We start from the raw sequence: 21,800 nt of genomic DNA on the forward strand, positions 1-21,800 counted from the left end.
TAAACAAATAGTGAAAGGAATATAAAATGTAACTTTTATTATCTCAAATATAAAAAATGCACCAAATAGCTACATCAAGGGAACCAGGTCAGAAATAAGATAACCACACTGCCCCTGATATGCCCTACCAGAAACTAACCCTTAGCTCCCTGTAATAACTTGCGCACCTTACAAGGGCAGTACCAGGCTCACCCTAACAGAAGAGGAAACCCTAATATTCCCAGTACATGATGGAATGCTTGAAGCCATTCCCGACGTGCGGGAGAAAAACTCATCCAGAAAGATGAGATATGGCATAGCCTATGTGAAGCAATAGCCCCCATCGCAGGCGGGCACAGTGGTGACTATATCAGAGGAAGCCTGGGGCATCAGACTATGAGGGGGGCACAATATCAAGGGGTCCTGGGGGTTAAAATATAAGGGGGAGTACTGGGGGTCACAATATGAGGGGACATAATGTTAAAGGATAATGGGGGCAATATTTGGGTGGCCACAATATCAGGGAGTGCCGGTGGACACAATATTATCGGGGGCATAATAACGGGGGTCACAATGTGGGGGGCGGGGCTTAGAGACGCATCTTTGTCCCTCTTTGACTTCCACTACAGTTGGGAGGTATGTAAAATGTGTCACATATGCAGAACGTATTTGTAATGTATCTCTGTATTCTGTAAAGCTTGTCCCTCTGTACTGTGCCTATGGGCCATGTAATGTATGTACGTACGGAGAGTCTTCACCTATGTAACGCAGCCTGTACTGGACTCCCCCACTATGCAGGCTCACAATGATGACGGCCTGCACCGGCTGCGTTTTGCTACGTTTCGTCATTACGATGCGACCGCAGCTCTTCTCACACAGGCCGAAAGGAGGCGCCGGCTCCTGAGTGATATCCTGCTCCCAGGTCTGAGTGTGGCGGCGCGGTTATTGTCTGGCCCTAAACCCCTGAAGAAGATGCAGCAGCAGCAGGTCTTCAGCTACCCAGAAGTCACCCGAGATGAGAGCGCCGTGAGTAGACGGCATGCTTGTTATACTGTGCCGGGACGGGAAGCGCTTTGTCAGCCGCCCTATACTGTACACAGCGTGTGACCGGAAGCCATAGCGCCGAGTATTAGTTATATAGTAGTCTGTGTGAATACAGTCATTTACATGCAGTTTACTAGCATTAGAGATCATTATTACAATAGGTTGTAAAGAGGTGACAGTGTGATGGCCATGTCATTGTCACCAATGTAATGCATCATGCATGTCTCATAAGCATGTCATGTCTCCCCAGTCTGTACATGACCCAGAATGTAATGGGGTTAGTACTTGTTTCCTGACCTATTATTTGTGCAGTGTGTATTGGAATAGCTCTTGTGTGTGTTTTGCAGATCGATGACTACCATGGGGTTAAAGTACCTGATCCCTACAGGTGGCTGGAAGATCCCGACACTGAGGAGACCAAGGTATTATTGTGCTTTTCATTCCTTCCAGATGCATAATATTGAGACCAAGGCATGGTTCATACCATGTGACATTACAATCCTACTGTGGGTGATGTCCTGTTCAGCTCCTCCCTGCTGAAAGTGACTGGAGGGCTGAGCATCAGCTGTTGAGGATTACGTTACGTTACGTCAGTTACGTCACTGAGGGTACAGTAAAATGAAAAAAAATTGGGTTTAGGTTTCGTTTCTGGGGGAAAGTAGTAAAATGGTGGATTTGTTGTAGAATATTGTTATTGTAACCTTTTTAGTACTTTATACAAAGTATACATCACTGAGGGGACATCCACAGTGTACGTGGAGCGGAGGCCGTTGATGACCCAAGGCCCCCACACATATACTATTTTGCCATAAGGGTGAGAAGGCTGGATAAGAAAGTACTGTGTGATAAGTAACTTGTAGGGAGGGTGCGTTTTTCAGATTCATGTTTTGAATCCAATAGCAGGTTTGGATCATAATAGGGGGAGAACATATAATTGAGAGCCAGTATTCCTGCTTTTATTTTACTCCACTCCTGGTTTGGACATCAAAAAACCCTGTAGTAGCAGCTTAACCTCCTCATCCAGGAACATGTGTGGCTTACTGTGCTTCTATATAGCTAGTGCCAGAAAAGTCTGGGAGCAGGGCTGAAAAGGTTAAACTCATCCCTTGTTGTTTGAGCTAAATATCGTATGTAAAGAAACTGTATCCATTTGTCTGGATGCAGTCATATCATTGCTAATAAGCATTTCTAAGTGAAGGCTGCCGATGCCTGGATAAAAAGCTGAGGGTGCGTTCATAGGTGGCATTTTGGGCATGCGTTTTAAAACCTGTGCAGCTGTGAAAATGGTAACACGGCTGCTTACATTTTCAGCAATGAAGAAATTATGCTTTCAAATCAGCCAAGCGCATGGTAACATGCACATACCCAAAACGCAGAGGGTGCAGTCACATGCAGTTTTTTGCAGAAATGCATGCGCTTTATGTTACCATGCGTTTGAAAGAGCTTTTCTTCATTGCTGCCACTTTCAGCATTGAAGAAAAATGCTTTCAAGCTAGCCAAACACCCGATAATATGTTAAAATCCATCCGCTTTAAACGCATGCATGTAATATGTTATAAACCATGCGCTTTAAATGCATGCATGTAATGTGTTATAATCCATATGCTTTATACGCATGCATGTCCGCAATGAAACACGCCCCAAATACCATTTGTGTGACCATTGTATTTGTAATCCTATATTTATTTAAGCCGTTTGGTGAGTGCTGTAAAAATTCCTCAACAGCTTTTGTAAAAATGTGTTTTTGTCGCCTTGTTTCCAAAAATTTTTTACAAAGAGATATAAAAAAAAAATCGCACAATCTCCAAATTGTGCGATTTTTTTTTTTTTTTTTTATATCTCTTTGTAAAAAATTTTTGCGTGCTGTGCGGCCATTGCCGTCTATGGGGGACGTATATCGGCCGTATATACGTCCCCCATACGGCAGTGAGAATGTAGCCTTAGGCTAACGTGTGCCCGTCGTGCCGTAGGCGCACGGGAGAGGAGGAGGTGGTGAGGGCTGTTGCGCTCACAGTACCAAGCCAGTGCGCCATAGCGGTCTATGGGGAACATATGTATGGCCGCAAGTTTAAGATCTTAGTCTGTATTGTGTATCAACATTTCTGTTTGAGTTATAGTTCAATATAAAATTGCAAGGAAGAGCCGAATTGTCCTTGATGAGCCCTTTTTGTGTCTTGTGCCTGTCCCTATATTTAAGAAGTTTTCAGAACTTAAGTTATTCTTCAACTTCCCCATACTGTATGGTAAGTCAGTTAAAATTAAAGCTATAATTGTGTAACTGTTTTATTCTATTTTTTCTTAGGCCTTTGTTGAGGCTCAAAACAAACTTACAATGCCATTTCTTGAAAAATGCCCCGTCAGACGGCTGTTTAAAGAACGGATGACAGAGCTATATGACTATCCCAAGTATAGCTGCCATTTCAAGAAGGGGAAGAGGTAACTGAAACATATATATTATTTTTTTTTTTTTTTTTTTTTTTAAATATAGACTCTACCATAGAGTAAGTACAACTCCTTAACTCCGACTCCACTAAAACGGTCACCTACTCTGCAGCCCTGTTTTCTTAGTCACTCTAGAACAGTGATGGCGAACCTTTTAGAGACAGAGTGCCCAAAATTCAACCAAAATCCAGTTATTCATCGTGAAGCACCAACATAGAATTTTAAGAAGTAACTTATTGCTATCTGTTCTTCCACATTTTTCAATTGTGTCAGCCACCAATACAGTTGAAAGAAGTTCAGATTATCATTGTAGCTTCTCTCCAGGGTTTCCCTGTAGAGGAAGAATGGTGGGGCCAGCAGGAGGACCACAAAGATAATGCAGTTCTGTTAATCCCTTCTCATTTTCTTGCAGTTCCAAACAGTCAATGAAATGTCGCTTTAAAATAGCGCTGAGAGCAGCATTTAAGTTTCCTGGGACTGCAGGAAGATTCAGTGGATTTAGTCTGTTCCGTGGGACAATGGCCTGGGTGCCCACAGAAAAGGCTCTGAGTGCCACCTCTGGCTCCCGTGCCATAGGTTCGCCACCACTGCTCTAGAAGTTGTGAGATGAGTGGAGGCATTCTTTCCCAGTGCTTTCTTCCTCAGTATTTGTTTGTCCTGGGGGGGTCCAGTAGTTTTATGCTCTGGGAATCCAAAGTAATATTATTGTCTACTCTGCGGACTCTCTGTTATTATTGTTGTCCGCTCTGGGGTCTCCACTATTATTATAGTTTACTCTGGATTCTCCAATATTATTACATATCTGGGGTGGCATTTATTGCTGTACTGTGGCAAGTATAATTGCTAGCCTCTATTAGTATTGTAAATGCAGCAACAGACTAAAACAAGGAGCTGATATTGGGCTGTAGAAGGAGCACACTGTGGCATCACTTTTGAGTCTCTGCATACCACCAGGCAGGAACTGACAGCAGAAGCCGTTCTGGACCCGAGAAAATGTTTATTACCATTTTTTGAATGAAACGTAAGGTGTTATATATATCTGGCTTTATATTAAACAGAAACACAATTCCGATGCAGTTTGAAATATTCACATCTTTAAAGCGCAACTTTGAAATATATATATATATATATATATATATATATATATATATATATAATATAATTTTTTTAATTAATTTTTTTAATTATATAGCGATTGGGATGTAGAACAACTTTGCCTATTATCTGCTTGATTTCCTATATCCAATAGTTTCATTGCTATTCTCCTCAGTTTAGCCTATTCTTGAAATAGCTGCTTCCCTTGGCAGTGCTGATGAGCCCTGCAAAACAAACTCTACGGACTCACAAGTGGAGAGGGGCTTCTGCTTCTTGCTCTCCCTGGAATGGAAGGTCATATTACTTTTCTCTCTGTGTGTAACTGATTGTATTTAGATCTGTGGATGCAGAAGTCGCCTACACAGAATAGTGAGGTAAAATGTGTCCCCTGTTCCCTATCGGTCCCTTCATCCCAGTCTGTGTTTCTACAGAACTTTTGCTGTCTCTCTGCACCTCATTCTGTGTCATAGACTACTATGCAGCCCCTTCTTGCACCTGCTGCTCTCCAGATTCTTTATATACAACAGTTATTAACCCTTAGTACTCACACAGCACAGACTATAAACTTAACATAACTATTTTACTGCTGGTTTATACAACTTATTACATTCATACCCATATATAGATCCCTTTATGTTCACTATTGTGTGTATTTATTAGTAAGAAGTTTGCTAGATTTAAAGAACACCTGTCATCAGGTCTCTGTAACTTATTATGTCACCACTACCTGTTGGAGCAGCTCACAAGTATTCCATCCCAGCCTTTATCAAGTTAAATAATTAATCATTCTAAACTCATATTTTCTTTAATAATCCCTTTAATACCAATCACTTCCCTTCCTTGGTTGAACTTGCTGGACATGTGTCTTTTTTCAACCTTATAAACTATGATGTGATTGAGGCTGGGCACATGGAGAAAGTGATGTCACCCCTTTTACCCCTTCCACCCCCCCTGCTCATGTCTGTATTCAATGTATAGTAAAGCATTGCTTGTGTCTGTGCTTTATCTGCTGCCTTTGAGAGACACAGACATCAGCTAGACAAGTAGTGTAGAGGCAGCTAGTACCAGGAGTGTCACATCATTATACAGGCTGTCAGTCAAGCACTAGAGGGGTGTGGCTGTGCCTCCTACTCATGAATAAACTGGACTGCTGAATATGATAATGACTCATTGCACCCATCATCAGGTCACCTGATTGTTTAAAGGGGTATTCTCATCTGGGCATTCACGTTCAGTTTTGTTAATCTGCCAAATACATACATTTCTTTAATTAGATGTTATTAAAAATGTTTTACCTGTGTGAAGATAATTTCTCATAAATGTAGTCATATGGTCCCTTAGAAACAAGACTGTGTCCCTAGATACGTCCACTTCTGCTGGATGGATTACACAAAGAAACAAAAAGTTTTTGTATATGAAATGTCCGGGAGTTATTGCATGTACCACAGTCGTCCTGTGGTAATGATTGCTGAATCCAGGAGGTCAGGCAGGACTCAATAACACATGTGTGGCCACTGCTGCCAAAATGTGAGGTGGTCATAACCGAGGAACATATCTCGTTTCTAAGGGACACCATGGCTGCATTTATGAGAAATTATCTTCTCACGAGAGCATTTTTTTTAATAACATCCAATTGAAGAAATGTTTACATGTGGCAAATTAATTTTATTAAATGTGAATGCCCTGATGGGAATAGCCCTTTAAGTTTACAGGCTTGTAGAGGGATAATGTAGGGGCAATTCTTTCTAATGGCAGTTTTTGAAAATATATTTTGTTTTGGGGGGGGGGGGTTAATTTGCCTGGCAGGTTCACTTTAATTCTGAGTTTCTTAATGAGAGAACACAAGGCATCATGGAAACTGGGCAGACTAAATATGACTTTACCCATCTCCGCACCGACCATTTCGGGGTGCATGAAATAGTGACAAGATCTACAGTTTTAAGAGGGGCAGTATTCTGGTAAGGGACATTTAACCCTTTACTAGCAGGTATTATTGGTGTGACGGGTAAAATTCTGGTGACACGTCTTCTTAAAAAGGGAATTGCATCTGACAATTTGGTAAAAAATGATTATGACATCGAAGCTACACTTTAGTGCGATGGTGGCGTAAAGGTGGTGTAAAGCTTAAGAAAGGGTTTCCTAAGTTGGAATTCTAGAAAGGGTAATTCGTACCCTAACTGACAGTTCCGCTTGTGAAAGAGTTGGTGAAAGGTACCTTTTAAATGTTAGGTCTTTGACTTGTGACACGTTTCTTCTTGTATTGACGTTGTATACAAATGTATATATTGCAATATGTGTAACACTCCATGCCTTGCTTTTACTTTTAAGGTATTTCTATTTCTACAACTCTGGCTTACAGAATCAAAGAGTAATGTATGTTCAAGATTCTTTAGATGCTGAACCGTGTGTTTTTCTGGATCCAAATACATTTTCTGAGGATGGCACTGTTGCGTTGCGAGGTAAGATAAACTGTTCAAAAAAATTGAAGATTTTGCTGCCTGAAGTTGTATCACAGGACCTTTTATTGTTGACTATTATAGTATATTACAGCTGACATAGCGCTCTAACATTCGCGATCAGAGCCGGCTTCAATCGCAAGTGTTACCCCCTTACATGCCACTGTCAAGCATGACCACGGCGTATAATGGTGTAATTTATTACACTTGTTAATGTGTAAATTAAATAAATAAAACGTTACTGAACCATAAAAAATGCTCTAAAAAGTGATAAAAAAAGTTACGCATTTTAAAATAAAACCACTAAAAAGAGCAACTCTTCAACTCGCAAACAATAAGCCCTTAACCAAAAATGAAAAAGATTTTCTCCAAATAGTTTTTGTTCATAAAATACACAACCGCCACATATTTGGTATAGCTGCATCCGTGACTATCTGTATAGTAAAACAGAATCGTTACAGGACCCACACAGGGAACCCCGTAAAAAAACAAAAAGATATTTTTTAATGAATACCCTAAAAAGTCATTTATAAAAATGTTACATGTTCCATAATAAGACCACTAAAAAGAACAACGCATCTTGCAAAAATAAGCCCTTAAAAACAGAAAAATAAAAGGTTATGCATATGAAAAGACAGTGATGATAAAATTAACAACTTTTGCCAAATTACTTTTTATTCTGTAAAATTGGAAAAAAATAAAATCTCTATAAATGAGGTATTTATATAGATATATTTATATGACCCATAGAATAAAAATAATATACCATATTTTTCGGACTATAAGGCGCACCGGATTATAAGGCGCACTATCAATAAATGACTGCTAAAACGTCTAGTTTCATATATAAGGTGCACCGGATTATAAAGTGCACCTGATTATAAGGATGAATGACCAGCAGGTGGCAGCTGTTGTCTGTAAGTATGCTTCATATAAAAGGCGCACTGGACTATAAGGCACACCTTTGATTTCTGAGAAAATCAAAGGATTTTTTGTGCGCCTCATAGTCCGAAAAATACGGTATTATTTTTATGGTATGGTAAACGGCCATACCATATTTTCCTAATAATTAATTTTCATTTCCTCCACCAACAAAGAGTTAAAAAATTTCACCAATTAGCTGTAGATGCCCCAAAATTATGTACCAGAAAAGTGCATCTTTTGTTGCAAAAAAATAAGCCCTTGTTTGTAAAATTCCAATGCAAATCTGCTCTGGATGGCACCTCCTTGCATTGTATACCCAGTCGTGTACCCTTACCACCATATTTGGGGTATCGGCACACTCAGGAGAAATTGAGTATCAAACTTTGTGGAGCCTTTTTTCATTTAATCCATTGCAAATGTTTAATTTTGCAACCAAGATATATGTATTGTCAAAAAAAATTACAATTTTTAACCCCTATAAAACAACTTAAGGGTTTATAAACTTCTTAAAAGTGCTTTTTTATACGTTGAGGTGTGTAGATTCCTTAATGGGGCAATTTACTAGTCTCTCTATTATTTAGGCCTGTCACGGTCCTTTGACAGTTGAGCAGGTCTGTCTCAATACAGGTAAATTCTAATAAAGAATTTAGAACTTTGAAAATAAAGAATTTTTCAAATTTTTTGCCAAATTTGCATTTTTTTCATAACCACCGTATTTTTTCAGACTATAAGGCGCACAAAAATCTTCTCAGAAATCAAATGTGCGGCTTATAGTCCAGTGCACCTTATATATAAACTGTACTTACAGACAACACATACTGTATAACATTCAAGAGTGTGGCTCAGCGGCAGCAATATCCTGCACCATCCCACACTGTACAACGGGCACAATACCCCACACTGGCAGGGTCGGCAGTACCACCAGCGCCATAGTGCCGACCACGCAGCAATCCTCATCGGCCGTCTGAGTAAGCAATTTTACCCCTATACCTGCCAGCCTTGTAACAGGGGAGGGAGCCAAAGGGAACCCCACGGGACTAACACCCTGCCTGAGGAGAGAAAGATAAGGGGGTGAGGGAGACAGCTTAACCCCTGCAGCATCACCTTTTGCTACATTAACCCCTAACAGCCCATACCTCTGAGATCTGAGCTCTATGCACTATACACATTTGCCTGGAACTGCAGCTGCCTTGAACTGTGCACAGGTCTGCCACCTGCTGGTCATTCATCCTTATCATCCAGTGCACCTTATAATCCGGTGAGCCTTCTATATGAACCTAGACATTTTAGCAGGCATTTATTGATGGTGCGCCTTATAGTTTGAGAAATACGGTAAACACAAATATTTTTAAACTAACTTGAAGTATAATGTGTCACGAGAAAACTATCTCAAAATCTGCAGAGTCCAAAAGGGGTTAATAAACTGAAGTAAAGGTTTTCCTTGCCGTTTATTTATTAGCTGTCCTCAAGTGCTGAGCCCCTATTCCTTCTTCCCTACACAGTTACAGTGAGAATGTGACTATTTGGCCATAACTCCACACAAACTACTTACATACAACAATAAATATTTATTTTTTCATGTCTAGGCTATGCATTTACTGAAGATGGGGAGTATTTTGCCTATGGCTTAAGTAACAGTGGCTCAGACTGGGTTACAATCAAGTTTATGAAGGTCTGCACCCAGGAAGCGCTCCCAGATGTTCTGGAAAGAGTAAAATTCAGCTGCATGTCTTGGACTCATGATGGGGTTGGGATGTTCTACAACTCCTATCCTGAACAAGAAGGCAAAAGTGATGGTAAGTTTGTTATACGTTGTTCCTGTCATTACACAGTCAAAATCACAAGATGTAGGCAGCTGTTGGTCCATACCTATACAGTTGGGTCACATACAGGGTATTAAATACAACTACATCAGAGCATCCATGCCCTTGTGTAACATTATCCTCCACTAAAGTGTAACGCTTAACCAACATAAAGGTAAATTAACCCCTGCTACTCCAGGGGTTAATAATTAAAAGTATTAAGCGGGAAAATAATTTGGTCCAACTTAGAGAAATACAGTTGTAGTTGTTCAAGGGGCATGATGCTCAGATGTCTCAAACATCAGAGAGGGCATAAACCACCGGAAGGGGTCCGGTTGCTGACTGTGTGAAATACAGGAGCTAAATCTGTGGCCAGCTTCAGCACTGAGCATACAAGGAAGGAAGGAAAGATCTTGACTTGTGTGAGGCAAGCTAAAATACAAATGCAGTAATGTTCTTTAGCCAGTTATAATTTAATTTATTGTTATATTTATTTAGATTTGCTTTCTTGGGTGTAATTTAGATTTTTAGAGGTCAGGCTGTAATGGATAATGGTTATAATGCAGCAGATAACCATATGTGCTTTAGCCGCAACCAGAGGTCGCATTAACGCCTCACCACGCGTCATAGACGCGTGATGAGGCGCCATTACCCCCCAAAATAATTGCCATGCGTAAAGTTACGCTTGGCAATTATTCCTTGCAGCGCGCAGGCTGAGCGGCTCGGCGCGCGCTGCAAAAGAGGTAAATGTCGCGCGATCACAGCGCGCGCCGGACCGCTCAGCGCGACACTTGACACAGTGATCTGTGTCAGCAGCGCTCCGGAGCGAGAGCGCAGGCCCCGCGATACCTGTGGACAGCGGGGCTGCTGCTCCCTGTCCTGCTCCATCTCTACCTGCCCGCAGATCCGGACGGGTGAGTGTGTGATTGTAGGTGTAGTGTTCTGTGTGTGCAGTGTAGTGTAGTGTTCTGTGTGTGCAGTGTAGTGTAATGTTCTGTGTGTGCAGTGTAGTGTAATGTTCTGTGTGTGCAGTGTAGTGTAATGTTCTGTGTGTGCAGTGTAGTGTAATGTTCTGTGTGTGCAGTGTAGTGTAATGTTCTGTGTGTGCAGTGTAGTGTAATGTTCTGTGTGTGCAGTGTAGTGTAATGTTCTGTGTGTGCAGTGTAGTGTAATGTTCTGTGTGTGCAGTGTAGTGTAATGTTCTGTGTGTGCAGTGTAGTGTAATGTTCTGTGTGTGCAGTGTAGTGTAATGTTCTGTGTGTGCAGTGTAGTGTAATGTTCTGTGTGTGCAGTGTAGTGTAATGTTCTGTGTGTGCAGTGTAGTGTAATGTTCTGTGTGTGCAGTGTAGTGTAATGTTCTGTGTGTGCAGTGTAGTGTAATGTTCTGTGTGTGCAGTGTAGTGTAATGTTCTGTGTGTGCAGTGTAGTGTAATGTTCTGTGTGTGCAGTGTGAGTGTAATGTTCTGTGTGTGCAGTGTGAGTGTAATGTTCTGTGTGTGCAGTGTGAGTGTAGTGTTCTGTGTGTGCAGTGTGAGTGTAGTGTTCTGTGTGTGCTGTGTGCGCAGTGTGTGAGTGTAATGTTCTGTGTGCGCAGTGTGTGAGTGTAGTGTGTGCTGTGTGCGCAGTGTGTGAGTGTAGTGTGTGCTGTGTGCGCAGTGTGTGAGTGTAGTGTGTGCTGTGTGCGCAGTGTGTGAGTGTAGTGTGTGCTGTGTGCGCAGTGTGTGAGTGTAGTGTGCGCAGTGTGTGAGTGTAGTGTGTGCTGTGTGCGCAGTGTGTGAGTGTAGTGTGTGCTGTGTGCGCAGTGTGTGAGTGTAGTGTGTGCTGTGTGCGCAGTGTGTGAGTGTAGTGTGTGCTGTGTGCGCAGTGTGTGAGTGTAGTGTGTGCTGTGTGCGCAGTGTGTGAGTGTAGTGTGTAGTGTGTGCTGTGTGCGCAGTGTGTGAGTGTAGTGTGCGCTGTGTGCGCAGTGTGTGAGTGTAGTGTGCGCAGTGTGTGAGTGTAGTGTGTGCTGTGTGCGCAGTGTGTGAGTGTAGTGTGTGCTGTGTGCGCAGTGTGCTACCGAAATTTTCATACTCCTCCTCGGGTAAAAATACTCCTCAAAAATGGTGAGAGGAGTATTTTTACCCTTCTGGAAAAATGTTAGCGCGACCTCTGGCCGCAACACATAATGATGTATATATGCATCACTATTTGTGAAGGCATTGATTGCTATGACATGCTGGCCGAACTTTTCAAAATTGGTCTTAAAGGGCACCTGTCACCTCTGATGTGAAAGATAGGTGGTTGTACTATGGGCACACAGGAGGTAGGGTGGCAGTGCAAACTGCCGCCAGCAGGCGGGACAGCTTGACTGCATAATCGAGCTTCCTTAAAGGGGTATTCCCATCTGTTCATTCACACTTATTAAATTCATATGCCATATGTAAACATTTCTTCAATTGGATGTTATTTAAAAAAAAAAGTTCCTGTGTGAAGAAAATTTCTCATAAATGTAGCCATGCTGTTCCTTAAAAACGAGATGGCTTCCTCGGATATGACCACCTCACATTTTGACAGCAGTGGGCAGACATGCGCTATTGAGCCCTGTCTAACCACCTGGCTTCAGAGGACGACGGAGGATATGCAATAACTCCCGGACATTTCACATGCAAAAACTTTTTCCAGCAGAGGTGACCATATCCAAGGACACAGTCTTGTTTCTAAGGGACCATAAGACTACATTTATTATTAATTGTATTAATTATTATTAATTATCTTTACACATGAACATTTTTTTAAATAATATCTAATTGAAGAAATGTGTTATATATCAGATTAATGAAACTGAATGTGAATGCCCAGGCGAGAATACCCCTTTAAATCCTTGACTTTATCTTATGGTTAAGATGGTCGGCTAAAAAAATCATGTTTGGAAAACTGACAGAGAAGGTACTATTTGTGGTTTTGGAACATGGCAGGAGATGTCAGATTCCCTTTAAAGTTAGTGGAAAGTCTTAAACTACTACAGATTCACCAGTTTCTGATGCTGAATAATAAATTTGGTATACTTTAAGACTCGCTAGTGAAAATAGTGACTCCCTGCTAACAGGTTCCCTTTAAACTAAAGACAGGTTGCAGAAGCTTATTACACCTGCATTGCAAATATCTCTTTCTGCTTTCTCTAAGCATTTGCATTACAATATAATTGTGTGTTATAACTTACCTCGCATCCTGACAGAATCCTCTGTGTAGTTCCAAGGGTTGGCTTTGGTTAGGATGCATTTCAAAAAACAACATGTGACTTGTCTGTGCTGAAGACTGCTCAGCTCTTGGCCTCCATCTTTGTGTTCCTGTACAGCTCCTCCCTCCTGCTTCTTCAGAGCTCACAGCCTGGTGAGCTGACAACAGTGGGGGAGGGAGCAGCTGTACAGGAGCAAAAAGGTGGGTGCCAAGAGCTGAGCAGTCTGCAACACAGCCAAGTCACATGTTGCTTTTTGAAATGCATCCAAACTAAAGCCCAACCACTGGGACTTCTGTCAGGGTGCAAGATAAGTTATAACACACAATTATATTGTAATATAAATGCTTAGAGAAAGCAGAAAGGTGTATTTGCAATGCAACTGTAATGGGCTTTTGCAAACGGTCTTTAGTTAAAACTACAATAAATAAGTCAGAAAAATAAGTGAGGTTTCACATGCCTGCTTTTGCAGAGGCCAATCAACTTTCTGTACCAGTCACAAACATTTGTAAAAAGGTCTAAACCTCTTGAATACTGATCAGTGAAAGGTGTCCCAGTCAGAGTTCTACATTTCTTCTTGCAGAGCAAAAATACTCCTCTTTGAGAAGTAAGAAATTCCTAGTAAAGCATTTCAATAGGTCGCTATTTAATGCAATGAAACCATGGCTAGAACCTTCTTGAATGAATAAATGGCAAACTTACACTCACCGGCCACTTTATTAGGTACACCATGCTAGTAACGGGTTGGACCCCCTTTTGCCTTCAGAACTGGCTCAATTCTTTGTGGCATAGATTCAACAAAGTGCTGGAAGCATTCCTCAGAGATTTTGGTCCATATTGACATGATGGCATCACACAGTTGCGGCAGATTTGTCGGCTGCACATCCATGATGCGAATCTCCCGTTCCACCACATCCCAAAGATGCTCTATTGGATTGAGATCTGGTGACTGTGGAGGCCATTTGAGTACAGTGAACTCATTGTCATGTTCAAGAAACCAGTCTGAGATGATTCCAGCTTTATGACATGGCACATTATCCTGCTGAAAGTAGCCATCAGATGTTGGGTACATTGTGGTCATAAAGGGATGGACATGGTCAGCAACAATACTCAGGTAGGCTGTGGCGTTGCAACGATGCTCGATTGGTACCAAGGGGCCCAAAGAGTGCCAAGAAAATATTCCCCACACCATGACACCACCACCACCAGTCTGAACCGTTGATACAAGGCAGGATGGATCCATGCTTTCATGTTGTTGATGCCAAATTCTGACCCCATCCGAATGTCGCAGCAGAAATCGAGACTCATCAGACCAGGCAACGTTTTTCCAATCTTCTACTGTCCAATTTCGATGAGCTTGTGCAAATTGTAGCCTCAGTTTCCTGTTCTTAGCTGAAAGGAGTGGCATGCGGCGTGGTCTTCTGCTGCTGTAGTCCATCTGCCTCAAAGTTCGACGTACTGTGCGTTCAGAGATGCTCTTCTGCCTACCTTGGTTGTAACGGGCGATTTGAGTCACTGTTGCCTTTCTATCAGCTCGAACCAGTCTGCCCATTCTCCTCTGACCTCTGGCATCAACAAGGCATTTTGCCCCACAGAACTGGCGCTCACTGGATGTTTTTTCTTTTATGAACCATTCTCTGTAAACCCTAGAGATGGTTGTGCGTGAAAATCCCAGTAGATCAGCAGTTTCTGAAATACTCAGACCAGCCCTTCTGGCACCAACAACCATGCCACGTTCAAAGGCACTCAAATCACCTTTCTTCCCCATACTGATGCCCGGTTTGAACTGCAGGAGATTGTCTTGACCATGTCTACATGCCTAAATGCACTGAGTTACCATGATGTGATTGGCTGATTAGAAAGTTAGTGTTAACGAGCAGTTGGACAGTTGTACCTAATAAAGTGGCCGGTGAGTGTAGATTGAGACACAATTTAGCGGCAAGTGGTGACAGCATTTCATCTTTGCATTGGGCATAGAAAATTTGGAGCAATAAGTAACACTGTCAATTCTAAACCTGCAACATATGGCACATTACTGTACATAACTGTGCTATGACTGTACATTGCTGCCGGTTAGCCACCATGATATCGGTGCAGCTAACATTTTGCAATTACATCCCTTATGTCCCCAGTCTAAGGCTACATTCACACGGCATGTAGTAGTACGGCAGGCATACATTGGCGTGGAGGAGAGCGCCACTTGCCCCACCCCCCTCCGTAGAGTAACATATGGCCCGGCATGTCCTATCTTTCTACGAGCTATGGAACGGCGCTCCGGTACAGCGCCGTGAGGCCATTGTGGTGGATGGGGACGTATATACATTACTCTGGTCCCAGTAACTGAAGCCAGCTGTTACATATACATTGCTCTGTATTTCACTTTAGCTTTTGGAAGATTTGACATTTTATGTATGTTTCATTTCAACAAAAGGGACAGAAACATCCACGAATCTTCACCAGAAACTCTTTTATCATGTCATTGGAACCGACCAATCAAAGGATGTATTATGTGCTGAATTTTTAGATGAGCCCAAATGGATGGGCGGTGCAGAGGTAAGAAGAAACCTTTTATTTTTATTTTTCATGGTAATTTATGTGCTTGGGGAATCTGAACTGATATGGCAGCATCGTCACTAATACTTGAACTAATACCTGTTTTTTAACTGGAATGTTTTATATGTATGGGCCGAGCCCTCTCCATAGCCGGTAAGTCTTTGCTGCATATTGCAGCAAGGCTTACCGGTAACACCCGCGATCGGTGCCAGCACCGTCACGGGGAGTGGCGATCCGTTGCCATGACGGCTTCGGGTCTCACGAAGGCCCGAGGCTGTCTCGTTTTAACACATTCATTACAACGTGCTATCAGCACATTGTAATGTATGGGGAGTAAAATCCCCATATACTGCCATACTGTAGTATGGCACTATATGGTAGGATCGATCAGACAACCTAAGGTTAAAGTACCCTAGGGAGTCTGAAAAATAGTAAAAGTAAAAATAAAAAATAAAATAAAAAAAAAAAATACAGGAGGTTTTAATTTTTTTAAATGTATGAAACCATTATAAAACCTATACAAATTTGGTATCCACGTAATCGTAGCGACCCAAAGAATAAAGTAAACATGTCATTTTGTGCGCACAGTGAAAGCTGTAAAATCCAAGCCCACAAGAAAACATTGCTAATGTGTGTTTTCACCATTTTCACTGCATTTGGAATTTTTTTCCAGCTTCCCCAGTACACGGCATGATATATTAAATACCGTCACTACAAAGTGCAATTTGTTACGCAGAAAATAAGCCGTCGAAGAGCTCTTAATGTGGAAAAATAAAAAAGTTATAGATTTTTGAAGGTGGTGAGTGAAAAATGGAAGTGAGAAAACTAAAAAAGGCCAAGTCGTTAAGGGGTTAAGAGGTGGTCTGGTTGGAAGGAAAAAGAAAACAAAATAATCTGTACTTACCTCTGCTGTCCAATCCGGCACCTCCTATAGGCTTCTGTTAATATACAGGGTGTCACCTGTGATGTTGCATCAAAAATGTGCAGCTGGTCGCTACGGCCAGTGTTGGGCTATAGGAGGTACACATTGTCACTGTGACATCAATAATAAGCCAACATCGCTGGCTTATAACTGTCCATGTCAGTAACTTAAAAATATATTTATTCCAGACAAACCTCTTAAAATCCAAGCCCTGTTTTGTTTTTGCACTCCAAAAGTCTAAACTTTATTTTTTACTTAACAGCCAAATGAGGGTTTGTTTTCTTTAGTACCAAGAAGGGTTGCACAATGTATCGAAACCTAGCTACTTCTTATATATTCAGAACGGTTCAGTACTGGGTTTCTGTCATTTTCGGAAGACTCCTAGTTTCTGTCTGCAGGGGATTCTTCAGAGGAGATATCGGGCAGGGAATCCTTTTGAATAGATATGTCGGGCAGGGTCTCTAAAGTATTTTTTTGCCCAGATAGGATTTGAACTCGCAAACTCCACACGCTACCTGCCATAGTGATACAGAGCATCTATCCACTACAGCAGCGATCTTCGCACCCAAGACGGAGCCAAAAACCTAAACTTGGAAAAAAAGAAAATCCATACCTGCCTCTAGCGCTTCTTTTCACTCCACGGCTCCAGCTTCTTCTATCCTAGTCTATGCACTCTGCCCGCACACTCGCTATGATGTAATCAGGTGGGGACGCGGCCGTATGTGGGTGCACACAGGCAGAGATCATAGATGTTCCTCTGGCTGTACTGCTGGGTATCTGAAGATAGAAGCCGGAGCGGCGGGGTGAAGAGGAGCACCGGAGGTAAGTGTGTACTTAATTATTTTTATGGGGCCTCCACTGTGGACAATTCATTAGTGGCGGTTGCACTGCTGGGGGCATTTTATGGGAGGGCTCTGCTGGGGGCCTTTCATTAATGGGGGGAGCACTGCAGGGCACATTTCAGTAGGGGGAGCACTGCAGGGCACATTTCAGTAGGGGGAGCACTGCAGGGCACATTTCAGTAGGGGGAGCACTGCAGGGCACATTTCAGTAGGGGGAGCACTGCAGGGCACATTGCAGTAGGGGGAGCACTGCAGGGCACATTGCAGTAGGGGGAGCACTGCAGGGCACATTGCAGTAGGGGGAGCACTGCAGGGCACATTGCAGTAGGGGGAGCACTGCAGGGCACATTGCAGTAGGGGGAGCACTGCAGGGCACATTGCAGTAGGGGGAGCACTGCAGGGCACATTGCAGTGGGGGGAGCACTGCAAGGCACTGCAGTGGGGGGAGGGGAGGGCTGCTGCGGACATTGCATTAAAGATTAGAAGCTGCATTACCCACCCTGGGCTTATACTTGAGGCTAACTTTTCCCAGTTTTATTGTGGTGGAATTAGGTGACTCGGTTTACACTCAGATCGGCTTATACTTTCGTATATATGTGGTATGTATATTTTTTTCCTCACAAAGAAAAGCCCAAAGACAAGGGGACATTATAGGTGTCTGGGAGTTGCTATGGAAAAAGGGGTATTGTGATGTCACCTTTTCTTTAGCCTCCTTCTTATAAAGACATTATAAGGGGTCTACAAAAAAGGGGTGCCTGCACCGGTTATTATATTCCTGGTCCTGCAGTGTGGTCAGCTTGTGACAGAGGACTGTGTGGTGTAGTCCTCATTCTGTGGGTCTGTATTATCACAAGAATACCACTTTTTGATTGTGCCCAGCAGAGGGAGTCTGAAGATTGTTTTTCATCAAATTACTAAAGGTCTGAATAGTCTCTTATTTTGTTTGATATTTTTCTCTAGATATGCTATAATATTTAATACGTTTTGTAAATTTATATTTTACATTTTATAACTAATAAAAAAATTTTTTTCAATTTCATCCTCCTGAAAACAGGATACTTATGTAAGATTATATATAGAGATGGAGATATATATACCGTATATACTCGTGTATAAGCCAAGTTTTTCAGCACAAAAAATGTGCTGAAAAACGTCCCCTCGGCTTATACACTGGTCCATATACTTAAGTATAAAGAGTAAAAAATACTTAAAAAATAATAAACTTATATACTCACCCTCCGGTGGCCCCGATGTGCAGCGCTGCTGCCCCGATGTCCGCGCAGCTCGTCTTCAGGCTTCCGCGCCAGTCTTCTTACTTCTGCTGGGCGCCACCATGTTTTTCCCCCGGGCAGCGCCTAGTATGACGTCAGCAGCGGCGCGTCATACTATGCTCCTGCCGGCCAGGGGAGACCATTGGCGGCGCCCTGCAGAAGAAAGAAGGCTGGCGCAGAAGCCTGAAGACGAGCCGGGGGAGCAGCGCTGAACATCGGGGCCAACGGAGGGTGAGTACATAAGTTTTTTTTTTTTTTTTTTTTTAATGCTGGGCTGGGCTGTATTCCACTGGGGGCAGGCTGTATACCGCTGGGGACAGGCTGTATACCGCTGGGGACAGGCTGTATACCGCTGGGGGCAGGCTGTATACCGCTGGGGGCAGGCTGTATACCGCTGGGGGCAGGCTGTATACCGCTGGGGGCAGGCTGTATACCGCTGGGGGCAGGCTGTATACCGCTGGGGGCAGGCTGTATACCGCTGGGGGCAAGCTGGGCTGGCTGTATACCGCTGGGGGCAAGCTGGGCTGGCTGTATACCGCTGGGGGCAGGTTGGCTATACACTGGGGGGGTCTGTGACCAATGCATTTCCCACCCTCGGCTTATACTTGAGTCAATAGGTTTTTCCAGGTTTTTGTGGTAAAATTGGGGACCTCAGCTTATACTTGGGTCGTCTTATACTCAAGTATATACGGTAGTTGTCAAATAAAAATATACTTTGGGGTATCTTAAGTTTGGCTTCGTGCTTCTGGCTTTTTGTCTTTTTGCTGGCAAGATGTATCTTAGGAGTTTTGCCTTTTTAATACATGTGAAATGGGATCTTTACTGAATTTGAACAAAAGTCGCAAACTGCTCTAAACTATCTCCTATACCAGACAAAAGAAGGTATGGATTTCTGACTTTTTACAAAAGTAGCAACTTTAACATCTGGGATTAGGTGATAACTAAGGTAATACTGCAGAAAACTTGGAAATAGAAAACCTCCCTTCAAAGTTTGCTTAGGAGCAAAAGATTTTCAATTCACCGAAGTGCATATGTGCCACAAAAAGACGCGAAGAAAGAGTAAAACAAGGCAAGAGCAAGTTACGTGTGCCCCTGTGTTTACATGGATACCGATGTGTCTTGTCATGCAGTAAACGTGCAGTTGATGTACAGTTGTGACTGTCTGTAAAAGGCTTTTCCCATTCCTGTATAAGCCCACACTGCAAATTTCTTCATAATCATGCATAAACCTGGGAGACCCTTTCGTAGCCAGTACTCATCATATGTTGGCGTTTTTCTATAAAGAAAATGGTGTTGAAGTTGTGTTCATGTCTTTATTACTGTGAAATGGTGATAAGCCTTGCCAGCGGTATGATCCTGAAACAGGAGCTTATCTTCAGTAACGCCAAAAAATCATCAAGTCGAAGAAAATAGCAGGCCTGTGGAGTCTCATCCAACTCTGACTCCTCAATTTCTTGAATGTTTTTCTCTACTACAGCTCCAACAAAGTGGTCTCCGACTCCAAAGTCCTGTCTTCCTCGTCATTCTATCAGTGCTTGAGATAAATGCGGGCATTCCTTCCCAGTGCTTTATTCCTCTATTCTATAGCAGATAAGCCTCACTCATGAGCATGTACGTAAAGTGTAGCCACATTCATCTCAATTTAAAGGGTAATCAGGGGTGCACAAGCCGTGCCGGCAGGCTGCAAGCAGCCTGACAAACCATGAGTTGTGGTCCGCACCCTGACAATCAGTCCAATGAGCACATCAATAACGGATGTAACATAACTGATAGAAGCGTTCATTGGTGCAGGAGGCCGGGTATTGGTGAGTGCACTGCTCCCGCGTCCTCTTCTGGCACTCCACTCTGTGTCCTGACTCCTGACACTGGTTGTATGCTATGGGGTCCCCTATATAGAATAATTTTTTTTAATTTTTTTGCAATCCCTTCAATAAAATGTAATCAATAGTCATCCCAAAATAGTGTTACTATACTTCTTGAGGGGTTTAGTTTTCAAATGGGGTCACTTTTTAGGGGTTTCTGTTGTTCTGGTATGTTATAGGCTCAGAAAATGCCTCGAAGCACCTTAAATTTGTTTCCTGCAAAATTTATCCTCCAAAAGAGTGATGGTGCTCCTTCCCTTCTGTGCTCTGTTATGTGCCTGCATGTAAATTTTAGGGCTAAATAAACATTTTATTGTGAAAATTTAAAAATTCTGTTTAGAACCTCTATTTTATTTCATGTTTGATGCTTAAATGGTAACTGTGGTACTTTGTGGGGGGGAGCTTCTAATAAATATGACTTTTAAACCCCCCTATAAATATGAAGAGATCGACCGCAGGTCTTCTCTTCTGTCTTCAGCTCCGGCTCTAGCTCCGTCTTCAGGTCCCTGCTGCAATGCACACACCATGACGTCAGCCGCTTGCCGACATCATAGTATGTGCGCCGCCATTGCCACATACTGCCCTCATTGTTAATGCAATGGCACACCCCAAGATGGAACTGAAGACCGAAGAGGTCATATACTTGAGGGGGGCAGGCAGTCACTGGCCATATACTGGGGGGGGGGCAGGCACTTGCCAAATACTGGGGGGGGGGGGCAGGCACTTGCCAAATACTGGGGGGGGCAGGCACTTGCCCAATAGTGGGGGAGGGGCAGGCACTTGCCAAATACTGGGGGGGGGGCAGGCACTTGCCAAATACTGGGGGGGGGGCAGGCAGTTTACAAATACTGGGGGGGGGGCAGGCAGTTGACAAATACTGTGGGGGGGGGCAGGCTATATACTAGAGGCAGGGCCTGTTGGCAATATAGTGGGGCACATGTGCTTGCTGGCTATATACTGGGGAGGCTGTGACCAATGCATTTCCCATCCTTGGCATATACTTGAGTCGTATACCCAGGTCGACTTATACTTCAGTATATAGTGTACATTATTGAAAAACATTTCAACTGAAATACACCACTAAGGGGAAGTAAAACATGCCATGAAAAAACTGTCTGAAAATCACCTTGGTAAGTTAAAGCATTTTAAAGTAATAACCAAATATAGTTGCACAAGGCAGATTTGAAAAATTGGGCTGGGTCCTTAAGGGGTTAAAGAAAATCTACCATTTATTTTTATGCATTGTGAACCAAACATATATTGAGAATGCTGTAGCTAGACAGATTAAGAAACACATCTTGTTTAATCCCTGAACCAAGTGTTTCTGCTCCAAAAAACAATTATAAAACCTTGGGAAAGCTGGGGGTTCACATAAACCTACATTACACATGGAG

General features: G+C 42.7%; 1 protein-coding gene across 1 annotated transcript in view; it reads left to right on the forward strand.

The window, feature by feature from the left end:
- The first annotated feature begins 756 nt into the window (after positions 1-756).
- The window catches only part of PREP (prolyl endopeptidase), an 87,646-nt gene continuing 66,602 nt past the window's right edge, over positions 757-21,800 (forward strand). The window contains exons 1-6 of the mRNA XM_072141872.1: positions 757-1,005; positions 1,371-1,445; positions 3,326-3,459; positions 6,889-7,019; positions 9,527-9,736; positions 15,388-15,509. Coding sequence (XP_071997973.1) covers positions 772-1,005; positions 1,371-1,445; positions 3,326-3,459; positions 6,889-7,019; positions 9,527-9,736; positions 15,388-15,509 — 906 coding nt within the window. The 5' untranslated portion in view covers positions 757-771. The remainder of the gene's footprint in view (positions 1,006-1,370; positions 1,446-3,325; positions 3,460-6,888; positions 7,020-9,526; positions 9,737-15,387; positions 15,510-21,800) is intronic.

The sequence above is a fragment of the Engystomops pustulosus genome, chromosome 3, assembly GCF_040894005.1.
Source record: "Engystomops pustulosus chromosome 3, aEngPut4.maternal, whole genome shotgun sequence".
Classification (NCBI taxonomy): Eukaryota; Metazoa; Chordata; class Amphibia; order Anura; family Leptodactylidae; genus Engystomops; species Engystomops pustulosus.